Source organism: Hydra vulgaris, chromosome 03, assembly GCF_038396675.1.
Source record: "Hydra vulgaris chromosome 03, alternate assembly HydraT2T_AEP".
NCBI lineage: Eukaryota > Metazoa > Cnidaria > Hydrozoa > Anthoathecata > Hydridae > Hydra > Hydra vulgaris.
The window spans coordinates 7,085,001-7,107,131 of NC_088922.1; the positions used below are offsets into that span (position 1 = coordinate 7,085,001).

At 30.5% G+C, this 22,131-nt stretch overlaps 2 protein-coding genes and 2 pseudogenes across 2 annotated transcripts; all 4 read right to left on the bottom strand.

Annotated features, from left to right (window-relative positions):
- Window positions 1-13,616: 13,616 nt before the first annotated feature.
- Window positions 13,617-13,784, bottom strand: LOC136078908 (U2 spliceosomal RNA; annotated as a pseudogene).
- A 902-nt stretch (window positions 13,785-14,686) lies between these two features.
- LOC136078902 (U2 spliceosomal RNA) lies at window positions 14,687-14,807 on the bottom strand (annotated as a pseudogene).
- A 2,670-nt stretch (window positions 14,808-17,477) lies between these two features.
- Window positions 17,478-18,582, bottom strand: LOC136077910 (uncharacterized). Its single transcript, XM_065792204.1, has one exon. The coding sequence runs from the start codon at window positions 18,489-18,491 to the stop codon at window positions 17,544-17,546; it is 948 nt and encodes a 315-aa protein (XP_065648276.1). The 5' UTR covers window positions 18,492-18,582; the 3' UTR covers window positions 17,478-17,543.
- Window positions 18,583-20,196: 1,614 nt separating this feature from the next.
- LOC136077911 (uncharacterized) lies at window positions 20,197-22,131 on the bottom strand. Its single transcript, XM_065792205.1, has 3 exons — window positions 21,462-22,131; window positions 21,210-21,377; window positions 20,197-21,112 (listed from the first exon to the last, which is right to left on the bottom strand). The coding sequence occupies exons 1-3, from the start codon at window positions 21,988-21,990 to the stop codon at window positions 20,286-20,288; spliced, it is 1,524 nt and encodes a 507-aa protein (XP_065648277.1). The 5' UTR covers window positions 21,991-22,131; the 3' UTR covers window positions 20,197-20,285.

Sequence of the window (22,131 nt, forward strand, 5' to 3'; positions counted from 1 at the left end):
TTTATCGCAATCCAAGTCGAGACAATTTAACATGTTAACGATGACAATTTAACATGGCTGCAGCCTATTGGATATAAGTTATATCCAATAGGCTGTATAATTTTTATCAAATGACCAAAATTTAACGTTGAAATTAGGTTGTTTGAACGTTGTTCTAACGTCTTCTCGACAATATATCAACCATAGATGGTTGATATATTGTCGATAAGACGTTAAAACAACGTAATTTCAACATTGAACTTTTAATTTTCATTTTATCGAAGTTGAAATATGGATGATATGTAGTCGATAAGATAAGTTTTCATCGACGTTGTTTCAACGTCGTGGTTTTCAACGTCGGATTTTGTTTCCAATTCCACCAAATTTCAACGTTGTTTCAACATTGCATTTCGTCGGTTTGCGACGTTGTTTCAACGTTATTTCAATGTTATTGTGCCCACTGGGAATACTACACGATTTGGGAATCTGCACAATATTAAAAAAAAAATATCGAAGCATTTTCAATATTAAATATTAACATCCGAACTCTAAATAAAAATTTTGAAAACTTAAAACTTTTCTTGGATGAGATAAAACACAAGTTTAGCATTATTTGTATAACAGAAACGTGGTTCAAATATGATGAACAAAATTTACATTTTGAATTAATTAATTACGCGTCAATTCATCAACCGAGGAAAAAATATTGTGGTAGAAGCGTAAGTATTTTTGTTCGCAATTCAATTAACTTTGTTCCACGTTATGACCTATGCGTTAATGAAACGGATTGTGAGTCATTATGCATTGAAATTGTTAATAAAACCACAAAAACATTACAATTCATACTACTTATAGGAAATCAGCAGGCAATTTAAAAGTGTTTAAAACTTTTTTAAATACATTTTTAACTAAAGCCGATAAAGAACGAATGCGAAAGTATACATAGTCGGAGACATCAATTTGGGCTTGATGAGACATGCTTCAAATAAAATTAAATACTTTATAGATACTCTTCTTCAACATAATTCCAACGATAAATAAGCCAACCAGAATTACTTAAAACTCTTCTACATTACTAGATAATATAATCACCAACAATTTTTATAAAAACCCTATTTATACTGGTATAATTAAGACAGACTTATCAGATCATATTGCTACTTTTCTAATTATTAAAAATATTACAATTAACAGTAAGCCTTCAAAAACTATTATATACAAGAGACAGATTAATGAAAACTCCTTATAACAATTCCAAGACCTTTTAAAATATAAGATTGATTGGGACCTTAAACTGAAATCAAGTGAGGTAAACAATGCCTACGAACTATTTCTTCGTCATTTTTGTAATCATTATGATAATGCGTTTCCTGAGAAAAAAAATTGTTATAAATACCAAGTCACTCCTATGTCCTTGGATGTCTAAGGGCCTACTAAAATCTTCGAAGAAAAAAAAAAAGTTGTATAAAAAGTTCTTAAAAAATAAAACATATAAAAATGAAACAAACTATAAACATTATAAAAATTTATTTGAAAAAACTAAAAAAAACTCCAAAAAACTTTATTACTCAAAGTTGTTAGAAAAAACTAACGGAAACACAAAAAAGATGTGGTAATTAAATAAATTAATGGCAATTCAAAAAATTATGAAAAAAATAATCTGCCCAAAAAAATTTTAGTATATGGTAAACTTATTTACGATATAGCAATAATTGCTAAAAATTTGAACAGCTTCTTTCTTAATATTGGGCCTAACTTAGCTAAAAGAATTCCGACAAGTTCTTCTTCATATGATTCATATTTAAAAACCTATGATAAAGTAATGGATGAATCTAAACTAGATATTTATGAGTTGTGATCTGCTCTAGATAGTCTTAAAAACAACACTAGCGCAGGTTTTGATCAAATTAGCGTGCATGTTGTAAAATCAGTTTTTAATATTATAGAATCCTCTCTATATCACATTTTTGATCTTTCTATTAAATCAGGTACTGATTTAATAGAAAGATCAAAAATACCTGATTTAATAGAAAAATCAAAAATGTGATATCTATATCACATCTTTGATCTTTGAGGATTCTATAATATTAAAAACTGATTTTACAACTGTTCCAGAAAAACTAAAAATTACACGAGTCTCATCTATTTTTAAATCTGATGATGACACAAATACTTCAAATAACAGACCAATATCGGTTCTGCCATTCTTTTCTAAGTTACTCGAACGCATAATGTATAATAGGCTTAACAGCTACTTAACGGTAAACAACATGTTGTTCAACAAGCAATTTGGTTTAAAAAAAGTTACTCAACCAATCACGCTTTGACCGAGCTAGTAACCCATGTAAAAAATGCCTTCAACTATGATTGTTTGACATTAGGAGTTTTTATTCATCTATCTAAAGCCTTTGACACCGTCAACCATGTCATTCTTCTTAAAAAACTCGAACATTATGGAATAAAAAACAATAACTTACTCTGGTTTAAAGAATATTTATCAAGCAGAAAACAGTTTATACAATATGAAACAGGTAAAACGTCCAAAAATATATTGACATGCGGAGTTCCTCAAGGCTCGATTTTAGGACCGCTATTGTTTTCATTTTATATAAATAATTTATCTTTTACATCAAACTTATTAAATTTTATTTTATTTGCGGATGACTCCAACCTGTTTTTTTCACATAGGGATATTAAAACGCTTTTTACAGTGGTTAATGAAGAGTTAAACAGAGTAAACGAATGGCTTACATGTAATAAACTATCGCTTAACATAACAAAAGCTAAGTATATACTTTTTTATAAACAAAATAAAACAGATAATCTTCTCCTAAAGTTACCTGATCTGAAAATAAATAAAATAAATATTACTAGACAAACATTTGTAAACTGCTTAGGCGTTATTTTAGATGAAAATTTATCTTGGAAGACTCATATAAGCTCTCTGGAAAGCAAACTTTCAAAAAAAATTGCAATAATGTATAAAGCAAAACCATTCTTAAACATTAGGTCTTTAAGAAATTTATATTTTTCTTTTATACATAGATATTTAACTTACGGAAATATTGTATGGGCAAGCACAAATTACACAAAGTTGAAAAAAATTTATTCAAAACAAAAACATGCTTGTCGAATTGTATTTGAAGCAACTAGAAATGTGCCTTGCGAGCCATTTCTAAGTAAGCTTGGATCATTAAACGTGTACAAAATTAATATATATTTAGTCTTACAATTCATGTATAAAATAAAATACGAACTCCAACAATATTTAATCAATATTTTAGTAAAATAAGCCATAAATACCCCACCAAATTTTCCGTAAACAATTTTGTAACTCCAAGATTAAATCTAAAGTTATGTTCTTATTCTATTCAGTATCGGGGACCTTTTTTATGGAAAAGTTTTAAGCAGATTGTTCATATTAAAAAACAAACACTTCCGCAATTCAAAGCTTATTTAAAATATCATTTAGTAAATATGGATTTTAATATTTTAAATATTGCCAGTCTTTTTTAGAAGTTATCAAAATAAATATACAATGATACATTAACTTAAACAACTTTAACATGTTAACTACCAAAAAACTAAAAATAATAAGATCAACTATTATTATTAAGAATATCAATGTCTTTATCACACTTCTTTAAAAATGTTTGCTTTTGAATATTTAGTCTTGAAGTTTAAAAAGTTTTATTTTTTTGTTTCATTTAATCTAAACATGCAGTATCTTTTTGTAAATTATCTTATATTTATTTTATTTTTGACACTTTTGTAAATTTTATGTTGTTGTGGATGGAATTTTATTCATTTTATTATAAAAACGACAATACGAGGCATCATGTATATATATGTATGTATGTATGTATGTGTCATGTGAGTATGTGTGTATCTATATACACATGTATATTTATAGATTTCATATCTTTCTTAACTAGGTTTACTTTTAATTTTTTAGTACTTTTTTGTTTCTTTACTTCTTATACTTGACGTATTGTAAAGATTTTTTAATACTTTACGGACTTGTAAAATACGATTGTAATGGGGCTCGGTGATAAGACTAATTTATGCCTTCTTCTTGCTCCAACCCTTTCCTTTTGTTTTGTATTTGTACGTTGTATATATTCTTAACGGCGAAATAAATGAAACTACTACTACTACATGTAACTGGATACTTTTGGGGGTGAAGAATCCAATTAAATGATAAGAAACGAAAAAAATTATTATTAAATACCTGTAGTTATCAATTGAAATATATTTAGGCAATTTTTTATATACATATTTTTAATGCTCAAAAAAAAAAACTACACGTCATTCAATATTCATTGATCTTTCAAAAATATAACTATTTTGATCTGCAAGTATATGGATTTTCATATATGGATAACGGGGCACTTTTTGTTGCGGAATATTGTGATCGATTTCTCGCTACCTTCCCGACTAGTTAAAGCTTTGAAAACTTTAGCATTTCTGTAATACCAATAAATATATATGTTCTGAAAATTGTTTTCAGGACCCTAAGACATTTGGGACATTTTAGAGCTCCAGTGTGTCTGGAAGGTAGTAAAAATCTGTCTCAAAATTCTAATACAAAAAAGTAGGGCACTTGTCTCAGTCCCTCACTTTTTTGTATTGGAATCTTGTGTTAAAGTTTTCGCTACTTACAGACAAACTGGAGGTTCAAAACTTTCAGCATTTGTGTCCTGATAAATGCGTGTTAAAATTATTTCAATGGCAGACGACCAGAGCGTTCATAAGGCCAGGTCACCAGGGGTAATGCTTTATGAAAAAAAAAAAATTTTGTCTTTAACAAAGTAAAAATAACTTTGAAAATATTGTCTTCAAAATTTTTTTTTGTTCTGTTTTATTCAAATATTTAAAAAGTTAAATACAAAAGTGTCAGTAATTGTTACAGGTGCATCAAATTGTGTTGGAAGTTAAAATCCAAAACTCATCTGCTCTAGATGGCCAGGAAAGTTTGTTAAAAGGCCCATACAGGTTTATAAACGTGTTATAGTATCTTTAACAGTAGTGATGTGCCGGGTACTCGGTTTGGACCTGGGGACCCGGTAATTAAGCTATTTTCCCGGGTACCTGGAATCGGCCAGGTTTGTTGCAGTACCCGCCACCGGGTATCTTAAAAGAAGTTTTTAATAAACGTTACGTACAGTAACTATTTTTTTAAGTTGTACTTCAAGCTGTGTCGAAGTATTATTCACAGGATTGCTTTTAGTTTAAATTTCAACCAATAAACTACTTTATGTAAATCCAAGAGTTTGTCTCACTTAAAATATTTTTAAAAATATAACTTTGCAAAACAATTGGAATATATTGCAAAATGAAAACTGATTTATACGGATATTTGAATTCTTCTTTTTATTGCGAGAGAGAATTTTTTATTTTGTTTAAACGAGAGATATTTCAAAGTTGATAGAGTCTAAAGCTCTTGATGTTTTTGGAATTAACGACTTCAGACAGCAAGTTGCGTTATTTGAATTTGTGACCTCGAGTGTAAATATAGCTGTTTATCAAAAAAGAAACTTGATACATTTAGGCAAACTTGATTAGCGCAAATTAATCAGCGTTATTTTTTGAAAACAATTCAGCGCTAAAGACTTCACAAGCTTTTATTCCAACTTTTTAAAATGAACCCGATGACGGATACCCAGACTCGGTCCCGGTATTTTCTTCCGGTACTCGGAATCGGGGACTCGTCATAAACTGGTACCGGTACATCTTTACCAGTGAGCAATCATTTTCAAAACTAAAATTTATCGAAAACGAGCTCTACTATGTTGCAGGAAAGATTGAACTGTCTGTCATTAATGTCAATTAAATTTGATGTTCTTCTAAATATTAATTTTGATTATAGTATTAAAAAATTTTCACGAAAAAAAGCATGAATACGTCACTTAAATATATCTAAATATAACTGTTATTCTAATAAATATTACCATATTAACATCTTTATTTCATTTTTTTATTAGAAAAATAGGGGGCCCCCAATTTAAGTCTAGCCTAGGGCCCCCTACTATTCTAAGACGGCTCTGACTAAAAGCCAAGACAATATTTGGCTATAAATGCAATTATATCTTGATTTTATTTTTATTTTTAGTATTGCTAATACTTTTACTTATTAAACAAAAGGTTACCACCATAAACAGGTAAATTGATTTTCGATTTTTAAATGTGATAAGATTTTTCTTTTACATTATGCAATAATTCCATTACTTTTTTATTTTATATTTATCATGTGACATTTACACAATATAGAAAAACAAAATTGACAAGTGTGATGTTTTCGTTAACTTTTTTTTAATTTGTTAAAAAGATATATTTTTTACGTATTTTTTTATATTATTTTTAAACTGTTCTGATAATATATACTTTGTTCATTTTATTTGATATTTTATAGTAGTAATAAATAGTATTAATCTATTTTACCAGTTACTAAAACCTATTGAAATAGACTTTAAATAACAGTATATAAATGGTTGGCTTGGATCAGGACTTCCACGACTCGTATTATGGGTCACTGATTTTTTGAACTACATTTTTTTAAAATTATGATGAATTTTTTAGATGAATGACCTAATTTTAAGATAAAGGTGTACAAAAGTCACAATTGTTCAATTTTGTTAATTTGTAAGTAAATGTGTAAAAATATTTGTTTTTTCAGAAAATATATACACTTATATTAGTAAATATTTTTGTTTTGCTTTTTATTATTTTGGTAAAAGCTCTTGTATCAGATCCTGATTGCTTTTTGTTAAAATAACTTTTTCCACCTGCCTATTTCGCACATATGGAGGGGAAGGAGGAGGGGGGGGGGGAGATCTTTATAAAAAACTTTAAAATTTAAAAAACATAGGGAATCAAGTCAAGATTTTTAAATCAAGTTATTTCCTACCGTTTACTGAAGGTTATTTAAATAAAAAGACCATATATTAAATAAAGAATAATTATAAAAATAATAGGTGTGGAACAGACTTAACGTGACCGGTTTATGGATTCGGACTAGTTTTTTATTATTTTTAAAATCATATTAGCAGTAGTTGTTTGTAAATAGGTATAGAATGCGTACCGATGTTATTAATATATATATATATATATATATATATATATATATATATATATATATATATATATATATATATATATATATATATATATATATATATATATATATATATATATATATATATATATATATATATATATATAGATATATATATATATATATATATATATATATATATATATATATATATATATATATATATATATATATATATATATATATATATATATATATATATATATATATATATATATATATTATTGTTGCGGCGAATACTTTTAACACAGTAAATTTTTAATTTCTTTGGGCCTCTAAATCTCTAAATATTATATATATATATATATATATATATATATATATATATATATATATATATACGCCTAAAAGAAATTTTTAAATATGCGGTATATCAAAAAAGGTAATGAATAAGCAAGACCTATTTTTGTATCAGGAAAACTGCCAAAACCCGTAAAGAGTATTTTTGGATTAGAAATTATGTCAATTACTAATAATAATTGTTAATAAATGTTTAAAAAAAATGTTTGGACACTATTAGGTATGGTATACTAACCCAAAGAAACGCAGAAAGAATTGATTGTATACCTAGATCAACAATAAAAAATAAACTGAAAGGCTCTTATATGAAAAATGCGGGGCGCGCTCTAATTTTCTATAACGAAGAAGAGTTAGTTTTTGAACATCATTTATTAAAAATATCAGAAATTTGGTTTCAAGTGGTCATATAAGCTCTAACATAAAAAAGCCAGCCTGAAGTACGTGTAGCCAATATTGTAAGCTACATAAACTATTTAAAAGAATTCATCAAAGATGTTCCATTCTCTTGTGGATGGAATTACAATGAGAAAAATCGTACAGATAATTTAGGAAGCAAAAGTTTACTATCCAAGAAAAGAGAAAAATATGTGGAAAACATATGCAACCATAGCTAAAGTGCAATATCGCTTTGTTTATAGGGAATGCTGAAACGATTATCTTGTCTTCGTATGTTGTATACTATGTAAAAAATATGTGGTTTGAAAATGGGCCAGAAAGAACACGTTTTACCGTTCTGAGTGGATAGTTTAATGCTGTGCGTTTTTAGGTTTGAATCAAGTGTTTTTGCCTTGAGCAAAACTTGATTCAAATTTCTTCCACTTGGGCAGAAAATGGGCCAGAAAGAATACTTTTTTTCGCTTTACAGTTCTGAGAACCGTAAAGCGAAAAAAAAAGAAGAAAATCCAGCTCCGTGTCGAAGAAAATAAACTGCATGAAGAAAATCCAGCAGCCTGTAGGAAATCCAGCTGCCTGATGAAAATCCAGCTGCCTGTAACACTCTTTACACTTCAAGATGTTAAAGCAGTCATTTCAAAAGCATTTTCCAAATCCTCTACTTCAGAGAAGACTGCAAAACTCTGACATCATAGTCCCTGTCAGAGTTTTGTAATATTAAAATGTAATTTTTTTAAACAATTATTTTTTTATCATTTATTTTGCTTTTACAAAGAATTTCAAAGTTTAATGGTAAAGTTTAATGCAAACATACATGAAAAACATACATGACATACATGACAAACATACATGACATACACAACAAACACGCATGGCAGTAATTTTCATTAGTTTAACTTTAACTTGATCCAATGCATAAGAAACTTTATAGATAAGGGGCAAAGTTACCCAAATTCGAGATAACTTTAGCCCCAAATTTTAAAATAATAATAAAATGGTTTTATAGTATTTGAAATTTTAAAAGTATTTATTTATTAAAGAACTATATTTATTTAACTAAAACAAGCCATTTAAAACACCAATAATATTCATACAATTAGAAAATAAAGAAAAATAAAAAGTACCGTTTTCATCAAAAATAAAAAAAATGATTTATATAAACAGCCCTGTCTGTTTATAAAAATAAGATATGGATGGACAAATTCATCACAACCTTTTCATAGAACCCTTATTTGGACTTTTAACAAGTGTAAAGTAAAAAAAATTGTTATAAAAATTATAAAAAATTTCGTAAAGGAAAAAATAACAAATATAATAAACTCCTATAAATATAAAGTTAAATAAATAAAAAACATAGTACAATAAATTTACCAAAAAGGTTTATCAAAAAGGTTTGTATATCAAATTACAAAGCTTTCATTTGATTTTCAAATTTCTCTTTATATATGAAGCTAAAATGAATTTATTGATTTCATCATATTGAAATGATTATTATTAAAGCTGTTCCATATCTTAGGCCTTCGGTATGTTATACTGTACTTTTTATATTTAGTTAATTTACGAGGCAGTGTATATGAAAGCCTATCATTAAATCTCAGAGAATAGTTATTGTTTTGATTTATTTGAAATTTTATTACAAAGTTGTTTGATGTAAGATTTTTAAAATTATTATACACGAAGATCATGTGTTGAAATCTGTTTATCTCATATATATTCAACATTTTCTTTCCCTCATTAATGGCTTTACAAGCTCTATAAATATTTTAAGTGTGAACTGTTTTTTTAAAACCCGTTACCTATTCCGCCGACTAACTCAATAATTGCATGCTTAGTAGAAGTAATATTCTAGAAACCAAACTTTTTGGGGTAAAAAAGTTTGTTTTTTGCAAAATGAACATAAATTCTGTTATACATAACGCGTTCAAATATTTTTAAGAAAACGGATAATACGGATATAGGTCTATAATTTGAGATATCAAAACTATAATTGCCTTTATAAATTTGGTTAACTTTAGCTACTTTTTAATATATCAGGAAAAATACCTTCACCTATCGAATATAAAATAAAGATTTATTGATATTTTTTTGTTTGAAACTAGTATATTAACTGATATTTCATCAAAACCCGGAGATTTATTTATTTTTAAAGATAAGAAAGCATCCTCAATTTCTTTTACCATAGATTTATAGTCAAATAATAAATATTTATTAGATTTAAAATCGTAAAAATCGTACCTCCAATAGTTTTAAATGAATCTATTGGAGGTACGATTTTACTAGCTAAATTAAGAGCAACGTTAGTAAAGTAATAGCTAAACTCTTTGAGATTTGCATAGGGCAGTCAATAACAATATTATTAATAGTAATATTGAAAGGAAGTGATGAACTACTTTTATTAAGACCTATTATACTTTGAATTACATTTCATAGTTTTTTTTATATCAAATTTACATTCACTGATTTTTTTACTATAAAACTTGATTTTTTGTAATTTTGAGCATTGATAAAAATACTTATAGTTTTTGTATTTCTTTTTTTTCGTTTTTAATTCTCCTAATTAACAAGCACTTAATTTCTCGTCTTAAATTTAATAACTTGCTTTCTGATCATCAATATGGATTTCAGTCTTCTTGTTCTACTGCTGATTTGTTAACGGTATTAACTTATAGGTTTTATTGTGCATTAGATAGGTGTGGAGAAGTTAAGGTTATCGTTCCCAAAATTTCAAAAGCCTTTGATAAAGTCTGGCAGGCTTGTCTTCTCCATAAGCTTTCTTCTAATAGTGTATTAGGTAACATCTTCAAGATTTTAGAATCCTTCCTTACCAGTCAAAGTATAAAAGTTGTCCTCTATGGAAAGCACTCTTCTTCATACCCTGTAACTTCAAGGGTTCCTCAAGGTTCTACTCTTGGACCTATTTTTAGTTTACATTAACGATCTCCCAGAAATTCTCATATTTAAGGAGGCATTGTTCGCTGATGATACTACCATTTATTTTTGGTCTTGATAAGAAGCCAACACTCTCTGATTGCTTGGAGGGGGCATTTGAGCTTGAAAAAGATTTCACTTCTGCTATAGCACAAGGGTCTCAGTGACTGATGAACTTTACTTCAGATAAAACTCAGTTTTTTTTTCAGATAATTGTTATTGAAACAATCTAGATCTTCTTATGTTTATGAATGGTAATGTACTCGATGAGTCATCTACACGTCGTCTTCTGGGATTAACTATAACTTCCGATCTTTCTTGGAAACCATATATCAAATCGATTGCAAAATTAGCATCTGCTAAGGTTACATCTCTTTATCGTGCTTGTCACTTTCTCACTCAGGATTCTATTTTTTTTCTCTATAAATCTCAAATCCGCCCTTATATGGAATACTGTTGTCATATCTGAGGCGGATCTTCAAATGATACATTTTCTCTTTTAGACAAGGTGCAAAAACGCGTTGTAAACATAGCTGGACACGCTCTTGCAGCCAACCTTTAACCATTGTCACATTGTCGTAATGTTACTTCTCATTCTCTTTTCTATAATGGGTGCTGATCTAAAGAGCTAGCGAATTTTGTGCCATCTACTAAAATTCATTCTGGTGTTACTTGTCATTCAATAAAGTCTCATCTTTTTACTGTGACTGTTCCTAAGTGCTACAAAAATTTATCTGTCATTTGGAATTCGCTGTCTTTATCTTGTTTTCCTGATTCATACATTTGCAATCTTTCAAGTCGTCTGTTAATCGTTATCTTGCTCTATAAACTTTATCTTTTCTCTTCCAGTAACTTCCAACTCTAATAGTGATTGCTTGAAGCCTTGTTGGAAGTAAAGATGTTGAGAAAAAAAAAAAAACTATTTTTCAGAAACTTGTTATAGATTTTTTGTTTTCATTTCTGACATTTTACTAAAGTTTTTTCATCCAAGGGTTTACAATTGTTTTCGTTTTTATTATTTCTTTTGGAAATGTTTCATTATATATATTTATAAGATTTATAAAATTTATAAAACATTACATGGTTCATTAGTATTAGTACATTGATAGATTTTACGGTACATCAAGTCAAAAACCAAATGATGCATAATCATATGATTAAACCTTTCCTTTAGTGACACATTTACATTATCTATAAGAACATTGGAGAAGTCTAGTCGATAGCGTCTAGTCGATCTTAGATAGGTGATCCTTTATTTTCGTAAAAAAAAAGTTTTTTTAACGCGGTTTTAAAGATTGGGTGTTTATAAACTATGATTTTTTTTTTTTTTTAATTAAAATTTATCATCCGACTAGGCCAAGGCCCTTGATGGTAGATTTTGTTTTACATTTTTTGTTTTTGTTTTATTGTTTTATATTTTTATTTTGTTTTGTTATTTTATATTTTTGTTTTATATTTTATTTATTTGTTTTTGCTGAGTCATCAAGAGTTAATAAAATAACTCTTGGATGTGACTTTATAACACTTAAACTTAAAGCCAGATTTTTTTTTTTTTTTTAATTGCGTTTTTTTATTTTTATTTTTATTTTTTTTATAGCTTTGGTGTTTAATATATTCGGTTATACTTTATTCGTTTAGTTTTTGCCTTTTTTCTTTTTTTATTTGACTTATTCGGAACATACACCGTCTTTCCTCTTGCTTTTTTTTATGGTCTTTAATGAACATAATAAATTCTTTTCTTCGTTGATCCCATTCCCCTTTTTTATGCGCTACATATTTTTTTTTATCTTCAGATGAACATTTTTGTCATAATCTTTAAATTAAAAATCAGTTATATCTGTCAAAATTTTTAAAAACTTTCCAATTGAATTCTACCATTTCTAAATGGTTCATGTCATCAAGCTCATCAGGTAAAGCTATTTCTCCTTCTTCACAATCTTCTGTTGATACATTAACCTTGTTACTGCTTTCAGTTGTAATATTGTTGTTACTTTCAGTATTTTTAAATTCTAATTCATTTGCATTTGCAACTGCGTTTGGTTCTGTTGTTTCTATAGTTGGAGTTGATGTTTCTTTATTAATTAATAATTCATTTGTTTCTTCTTTCTCTGTTTTGGATTTGTTTATTCTTCCTGTTGATTCCTTCTCTGCTCTTTCAGTTAATGGTAGTTTTTGGGTTTCATTTTCGTTTCGAATTTTTCTGGTAGTTCTTGTCCTGTATAGACGATTCTAAGATTATATCCCCTTAATCTTAGGTTTCTAGGTATTAGTTTCAAGAGGTTGTCAATAATGACAAATAATATTCCGGAAAAGTACGGTGTTTTATTCTTTGGTGTTTTTTTGAACACTGGTCTCGTGTGGATATGTTTACCATACCCTAACTCTTCCAGCGCTTTTCCGACTGGAAACTCCTTTTTTTCTAGTGGTAATCCAATAACGGATACCGCAATACGTTTACTAATATTTCTAGTTGGAGTTGAATTATGAAAACATTGTATTACACCATTAACACAAAGACCTTACTTGGATTAATGATTTTGCTTTGTCCCGTTATCATGACCAGCTCGATCATGGTTCCGTTACGAAAATTTGGAAACCTTCCAGATCGTTATCAAGACATGCATCCTCGATAGCCGATAAAATATCAAAGTCTGTAATATTTTGAGTTATATGACTCAATAGAGTCCTACTTAAAATGCTGAACCTAATAGGTTGTTTTGCAATCAATGCTGTTATAGCTTGACAATAGCTTTTAGTTGTGGCAACACTGACTATGTTGTCAGTATCAATTTCTATTGAATTGGTATTCATATTAGTCATACACTACGTGTATTAAACACTTAATTTACTCTCGGCCACTCAAAATAACGCTCTCCAAATCCACCAGACCTTCTACAAACTAAAGTGGCCTAACAGGCAACCCGTTGTAGTGGTAAGGTAAATTTCTATAAACAAACTCAGAGGCACGTAGACCTCACCAAAAGTAATCACTAGCTCAATTAAACACCTAAAGACTAAGAATCAAGAACAGTTACTACACTTGATCTTAGCCATTAGGCCGAGAAGCGATCTTAGCCACTAAGCCAATCTTAGCCTTAGCCATTAGGCCAATCTTAGCCATTAGGCCGATCTTAGCCATTAGGCCGATCTTAGCCATTAGGCTGAGAAACTCTAATTCCTTTTTTTTTTTTTTACCAACCAACTAGAGTGACCTGCAGCTGAAACCAGACTTACACGGGGCCCAAGAAGGCGGTGTTATTTAGGAGCCGAGACTCCATATTTTGGCCCATTTAAGGGTTGTTTATGCCCATTTAAAGGTTTAGTTGCCACTCAGCCAAAACAGAGCAGAGCCAACTTAATGGTTTACCTCCATTTTACGTCCGGAGTGGACGGAACGCTTTGAGATTTCCGGACGTAGAAGGATACACTGAAAAAGCGACTACGCCAAGAACCTCTATCGACTGTCACAGTTTCGATCTTGTGCTGTTTCTGCTTTCTAACAACACTGTAACCAATTGAGAGGTGGTGCGGAGCCGAAATAAGAATAGATACTTGATCTTAGCCAATACTTGAATAGCCAAGAATAGATACTTGATCTTAGCCAATAGGCCGAGAAGTGATTTCTGAAAAACTCTGAAGCCTTCTCTGAAAAACTCTGATTCTTTTTTTTTTTTTTTTTACCAACCAAATAGAGTGACCTGAAGCTGAAACCAGACTTACACAGGGCCCTAGAAGGCGGTGTTATTTGGGAGCCGAGGCTCCGTATATGGCCCATTTAAGGGTTTTGTAGCCCATTTAAGGGTTTGTATATGCCCATTTAAGGGTTTAGTTGCCACTCAGCCGAAACTGAGCAGCGCCAACTTAATGGTTTATCTCCATTTAACGTCCGGAGTGGACGGAACGCTTTGAGATTTCCGGACGTAGAAGGAGACACTGAAAAAGCGACTACGCCAAGAACCTCTATCGACTGTCAAGGTTTCGATCTTGTGCTGTTTCTGCTTTCTAACAACACCGAAACCAATTGAGAGATTGTCCGGAGCCGAAATAAGAACAGATACTACACTTGATCTTAGCCATTAGGCCGAGAAGCGATCGAAAACTCTGATTCTACGTCTAGTTCTCTAGAGTGCTTTACTGCGTCTGTAATAGGTGGATATTTGTCATAGAACACGATTATAACAATTTAAATTTAATGTGGCTTGTGGTCGCATATTTTTAACTGCTGCTTTATCATAATTTCATAGAATTTAGTGAAAATTTTTCAAAAATTAATAAACGACCCCTCCCATGAATTAGGCGCCTAAAGTTCTAAACCAAAATAAAATGATCTTTTATGACATGAACCATTTATGGTTCCATCTGAACAAAACGAATAGTCAACAATATTTGTTCAGTGTGAGAAAGGTCTGGTGTGCAGTTTAGAAAGCAAAAAATAAACAAGAAGTGTTTTGCTTTCTTACACTGCATAACAATTTCTTCCCATGATTGAATCAACCAGAAGATAAATCATTTCATTTTGTATTGTTTCAGCAAAGTAACTGAAAAATATTTTTTCTAATTGATTCGCCTGATGTGCTCGTGCATCACCGTATTATATTTAGTCAAAAGTTCAACTAATTTAAAAAAGATGCCATTATTGTTTATGCTCCAGCTTATTAATTGACCCATGAAAAGCTTTATTAACTTTTTAATAAGACCCAAGTTTCTCTCAGCTAAGAAATGTGTAATTATAAGAAGTCTTTCGAACACCACTGCGCATCATTGACCTTACCAAAATCAATTGTTTAATTTTTTTTGAATTTTATTTTCTGTAATAGTTCATTTGTACATAGCTTACATATGAGACTTACCGTTTTTGCGATGCTTTAACTCTTCAGACAATATACGCCAGTAACCACACCACCACCAGCATCTGAAAATCTGTTTTTAAATGCTGAAAACAACTTGCAACTGATGCAAGACACAGCACTTTTAGATTTTCAATAAATCGACCAACACCTATCCACTTTTTCACCATTTGAATGAACTTTAGTGTGATAAAAAGCACTAAATTTTCGAGATTCTTTTTTTATCTCGAGGAAAAGAAATATTTTCAATGCGCTTAGGACCTTGTTTAACAAAACTTAAACAATCACTTAGGTATTCAGGCCACAGTCCAGGATCATTACTCTATGGCTGTTGAACAACTTTTACTTTATTTTTGGGTGCTACATTATCAGAATATACATCGTTATCATGGTTATTGTTTTTTCCAACAACGTCATGCAAATTTACTTCATCATTAGTTAGAATATCAAGACAAGACAACAGTTTTCTGGTACGTCCGGTACAGTACAGGTACGTCCTTTATTAGTAACCAACCTGAATCAAGAGTTTATTATTCTCATTTTCTATTGATTGATGGACAACTTTGTTACCTACTAAATATAAAGTTGGAATTTTTCTAACAGTAAAATTATTACTATCACAGGAATTAAAAATTTTTTTTTTAGATCTGTCTAACTATTTTTTATTTTTTAGACCTGGCTGTTTAATGAGAAAGACTGTTTGTTTAAAGAGTTTCTTTCTTTTCTGAGTACCAGACTCATATTTTAAAATTACGTTGCCGGTCAATCCACCAACTATTTGAACTTTCTCTGAGAAGTTCTTTAATAGCCTAAAATTAAATTATTTTTTTTTTTTCATTATTAGGATATTAGGAATCCAGCGTGGGTTTGAAACTTTGAAAGATGTGTGATGTGTGGCCAAGTGCGTGACAACCTTTGCAGTTACCTACGGATCATTTTTACAACAACATTGATACAAACATATTTAATACTTTAAATATTAATAAACTGTCGTAACAGTTTGTTTGTTAAAATGTGAATAAAAATATAATGAGAATAATAATAGTGCGAATCTCAGAAAAATTTTTTTACAAAACCCTTTTCTTAAAACTAGCTTCTCCCTTAGAGTTATACATTGCATTCTTAAATACTTTCATTGTAACTTCTCACTTACAGCATGTTATTGCGATTTTCATGTTCGGTAACATTTTATTCATTCACAATTCACAAGAAAAACAAATGAACTTGAAAAACAAAAAATGTTACAAATCAATCGGTTAATTTAAAACAACGAACAAAGTACGATTTTAAAAAATGTAATAATAATTCGTTAAATAAAGCAACGAAATAAAAATATTCTAAAACTTTTTATTTTCACTCAGAGTTCATAAAATTTAGATAAATCATTTAAATCACTTTTTTTATAAAAAACGTAGCATTTAACTTAAATGCTACTTTTTTTCGAGAAAAAAGTGAGGATGTTTGAATAAAGAAATATATACCACTCTGCGGTGAAATAAAAATAAGCACATTTTTTCTCCATATCACAGCAAAGTAAAATAAAAAAATAAGCTTAGAGAAAACAAAAGCATACAGTAACTATCTGAGACCTAATCAGTTACCAAATTGATCTTCATTTCTCTTTGATCTTGTTTATAAGAAGTTTTAATTAAAACGTTGAAAAATTCCCTGCAAATGCGCAAAAATCAAACAGTGCGGCTCTGACAGTGCGGCTGACAAACAGCAGTCACTCATTCAGTATTGACCTAACTTACGGGTCTATGCGGTCAGTTTAAACATTATTTCCTTTTTTATGTATATAAAAATAATATTTCAACAATAAAAACTTACACAACAGGTTATCTTAACGGTAAATTTTTATTACCTCTTGATAAAAGATAATATAAACAAAAACAGGCTAATTAAAGCGCTATTAGTCTGCTATTTGCTTCATCATTTATTTATCATCTATAATCATAGGTATACACAAATATTGTAAATCTTTATATATACTGAAATAAAAAGTTTGAATGAATTTCTGATTCTTTAAGAGTTTTTATTCGATCGTTTAAAGATAAACTACCTAGATATTCGCAGCTGTACCATGGAATTGGAATTCTTCCGGACGGGCAAGCATTAGAAATCGGATCCAAATAATCAGATCCGTACAAAAGTGATAAAACTTTGTGGCTTTCTGCTGGGACTGAGAGAAACACTCCATCGACAAACATTTTTTTATTCGGAAAAATATTATTGGAGTTAAATTCAAATCGAGGAAAAGTACTTGTTATTACATCTGGATTATCTTGTTTCTTAAGAAAAACAAAAATGTCAATTTGAATTCCATCGTGCCACTGGCATCCTTTTCTAATGCAATACCCGTAACAACTGTTTCGATCTCTAATTTTTGCATTAACAAATTTTGTACTTCTAAAATGAATGTCATCAGATCCATCTTGAAAATATAAATCTTCAGGTAATTCATTGCGAACATGTTTCAGAAATTGTTGATAATCTTCCAGCAACATTCCTATATCTCCATCGTCGTCCCAAGGAATAAGCTTGTTACTCCGATAAGATCCAAGTAAAGTTCCAGCTAAAAGCCAATATTTTATGGAGTGACGTTCACAAATTAAATTGATAATTGCAAGCATTCTTGTTATTGTTAACAGAACTTGCCTGTGCATGGTTTCTCCAAAATGTCTGACATCTGGACAAACTATTTCGTTTTGATTGTTATATTTACATTCTTTGGATAAGTTTCCGAAAGATATAAAATGCGAACTTGCGACGTATTTTGGTATTTCTACACCAGACGGTGTTTTTATTTTTTCTTTTAGCATTAATAAGTTACAACTTTTCAAATCTTGAACTTTGTAGATAGCAATAAAAATTATAATCACAACAAATATTAACCAAAAACGTTTCTGTATCTTTAAAAAGTTTCTCATTTTTCTGTTTTAATTTTTTGTTATCGACTTTCGCTTTTATAAAGCGAATCGCTTTTATAAAGCGCAATTACTTAACTACTAAGATAAAAAAAAAGCGTAAAAAAAAATTCGTAAACAAAACAAAACAAAAAAAGTCAACGATTATAGGTTAATCCGATCAGCTGTTAGGAGTATAACTTATGCTTTCCAAGGAACGTTATAGGGGTCGTCCATAAATTACGTCAAGCAACTTTTCACCGTTTTTGACCCCCTTCTCCCCACGTCACAACATTAACTCTTTAGTAACAAGTCGTTACTAAAGAGTTACGATGTAAAGTTAGTAAGAAGTTGTCACAAAGCCCTTTTCCTTCTAGAGCGTGACGTACTTTATGGATGACTCCATTACTGTTATTCGATAGCTGAAGCTAAAAGTTCAACTAGATTAAGGAACTAAAAATCAAATTTTATTAACGGAATTCTTTTGGAATGCAAAACATAAATAAATGAAGTCTCTTTTAGTTTTGTTTAAAAAAATAATCGTTTAAATTTTTTTTTGTTCGTTTTACTCGTTTACATTAGTTTGTTTTTGTTTATCAGCGGCTGCTTAATTTTACATTAAATGTTTATACACCTTTACTGTTCTATTAATTGTCCGGATTTTTTGTCTTAAAAAGCTTCAAGTACTAAAAATTTGGTTCTTGCTTTTATTCGCTTTTTTATAGCTGTTGTTTTCAAATTTAAGAATTATAATTATATAATTTTAAGAATTGATTCAGAAATACTATCATTTCGATTTATATAAGCTTAAGTAATTGTAACTTGAGATTGAAACAAATGAAGCTAATGAAGCTCATTAAAGTTTTATCTATTTTATATTTTTCAATATATTATCTTAAGCAATAACGCAGTTACTCATCAAACAAATAATTTTTTTTTTTGCGTATTTTTAACGTCGAAATATGTCATAAATACGTCAAAAAACTTAATGTGTTTGTTTGTTGGGCATCAACTTTTTTTAGTAGTTACCGAACTCCTTCATGATCAGTTGTTTTAATAAAAATCTTTTCGCTGTGAGCGCACATTTTTTTTGGATAAAATTTGGACGACATAACATTAAAAACTAATTAAAATTCGAATAGCAAATCTTTTTAAAAGCGTAACAAAAAAATATCAATAGAAAGCTTAACAATTGAAGTTCTTAATTAAATAACTTTTTAACACGCATCATTTAACAACAAGAAATTACTAAGTGCTTAAAACCGTCGTTTTATAAATAGTACGTTTTGTAAATAGTTTTATAAAAATTAAACCGTAAACAAAACTCGTTTTTAATGTAATAGTAAAAATCTTTTTCTTCTTTTGTAACTACTTCGCTAAATACTTGCATTTCTACAAGTTAGATTTAACAATGTTAACGCTGCTTTATTTTCGAATTAAATTTAAAGAAGTAATTTTTTTATCAAGCTTGCGGTAGAATAAGAGTTAAAGAGCAGGTAGTGTAAAGAGTTATAACTATGGGGCCGTCCATAAAGGACGTCACCATTTATAAGGCATTTTTTGACCCCCTTCCCCCCCCCCCCTTGTCACTGATTGTCCTTTTTTCCTATACCCCCCCCCCCTTGAAAAGGACGTCATAAATTTGAGCACCCCCCCCCCCCCGACACAACCCCTATAAATATTATTCAAAATCTGATTAGGTATTTCCACGTATGTTTTTGTTCTTTTGCCTTTCTGAAAAAAAAAATTATTTACTATTACTTTAGTCTTATCCGACATATTAAATTTAATCAAAGTGTACCAGTGTATCAACTTGCCTCACTCATCATCTATCCAAGGATTTTTTAAGTGATCGTCAATTGATATGATTGGAAAAGAGCAGTCCGGTTCGTCTGAAACAGTTGAATCATTCGGAATATGAAGGCCCTCCGTTTCGATTTCGTCCTCATCGAACCATTCAGCAAAGGCCGCGTTCTCTTCTACTGCAACTACGGCCATTAACTCTCTTTTGCGCTTGGCGGCAATGCGAACAGGCCTGACTTGCAAAACAGTAATAGTCATTCGGTTAATAACATTGGAATGAGTAAAGTTGACATGCTTTTTGAGCATGACTTGGGAGGCAAAATACAAGTTACAGTGCTTGCAGATTTTCTGAGACAAACTTGATTGCACAGAGGGACAAAACAGGTCGTAAGGAGGAGGTTTAAATGATTTCAATGATCGAGGAATGGTGCTCTGAATATTGGAAGCGATAAGAAAAAATACTGAAGGAAAACGATTGTTGCTGGCGATGTCTGAAATGGATACAGCTTTCAAACCATCTTCTGACTGGCTGATTAGAGTAGGTGGAGGGAGAAATCGACCAGGAATAACATGGAAGTAAGAGCTTCTTTTCAAAGCACAACATCTGGGATCTTCACATTTTACAATTTGCGTGAAATATTGAATGGTGCGCACATGAGAGGCAAACCAGTCTTGATCCTTTGATAAGAGATGATGGACGTCGAGCTCCGTCTTTTTGTCTGGATCGATATACTCGGCCACCGTTGGAAACTGGTCAATCATCAGACCTGAAAAGACCGAGGCACAGCTCTTTCCAGCAAATTCAAAGTTTTTTTTCTCCAAAAGAAGATCCACTGTCCTGCCTTAAATATAAGTCGCAATGCATATAATTAACTCCTTAAGCCTTGTATCTATATTGTATTTTGATAAACAGTTGATATTAAAAATGAATTTGAATACCTTTATAGTCTAGATGAGGTCCATAACGATCGTGAGGTAGGATCAATCCCGCAAACTCTTTACTCAGTGGAGCCATCCTTCTCTCGGATCGGTTGAAAGCACTCCGTCCTGGCGCATTTGTCATGATAAATAAGGCATCCAAATCATTTGTAAGGAAATAATGAATTGCTGTAAACAAAATAGATATTTAAATTAGAAGAAACATAACTGTATTGATGGATCGCAATAAAAAATTTGAAAAGAAGGCTATACCAGTTTTGATGACTTTAGCGTATCGTGGATTTTCATCTGGTCTACCATCAACACTGAAAACAACCACTGGCTTGACCAACTTGGTGAAAGGATCTTTTGTGATAGAATCAAACTCTGGCAGAGTCAAAAGTCGTTCAAAGTCCAATCCGTGAGCATACGCTGTCGATGATGAATGCTTTCCATATCGAATAGCAACATAAGTGGGATCGGAAAAGGAAACTGCGTCAGATTTTCCAAGCCCGTCTGGTTTGATTGCAATACCTGCGCAGACGGACGGAATGAGTTTGTGCTTTGCAGCGATAACCCAACCATGATCAGGAAGAGAAACTCGATATTCCATATGCATCAATATAGGAGCTTGTTTGTTGGCAGCGGTGATTCCAATAGGGATCCGAGCTTTATTGTGTTGACTTATAAAGCACGCATCCTTGGGGCCCAAAAAAGAGAAAACTTCTTCCACATTCTTTATAGTTGCTGTACAAAATGGACCATCCACGTGACTTGAATGGAGGTCAGTTTGAGCCCGCATCAACTTAACTGGAACCGTGTGGACGTGTCTCTTTCCTTCAAGCGAATCGCTCCGTTTTGGCAGCAAACGAGTATATAAAGCACTGCTGCTAAGATTGTAACCTCTCTTTTCGAGCTCGGCACCAAGCTCATCCAAAGATTT

Coding starts and splice junctions, on each gene's coding strand:
- LOC136077910 (XM_065792204.1), bottom strand. CDS start 18,491: ATGAGAAACTTTTTAAAGATACAGAAACGTTTTTGGTTAATATTTGTT.
- LOC136077911 (XM_065792205.1), bottom strand. CDS start 21,990: ATGCGGGCTCAAACTGACCTCCATTCAAGTCACGTGGATGGTCCATTT. Junction 21,378..21,461: donor CGCTAAAGTCATCAAAACTG/GTATAGCCTTCT, acceptor TTTTGTTTACAG/CAATTCATTATTTCCTTACA. Junction 21,113..21,209: donor ACCTCATCTAGACTATAAAG/GTATTCAAATTC, acceptor CTTATATTTAAG/GCAGGACAGTGGATCTTCTT.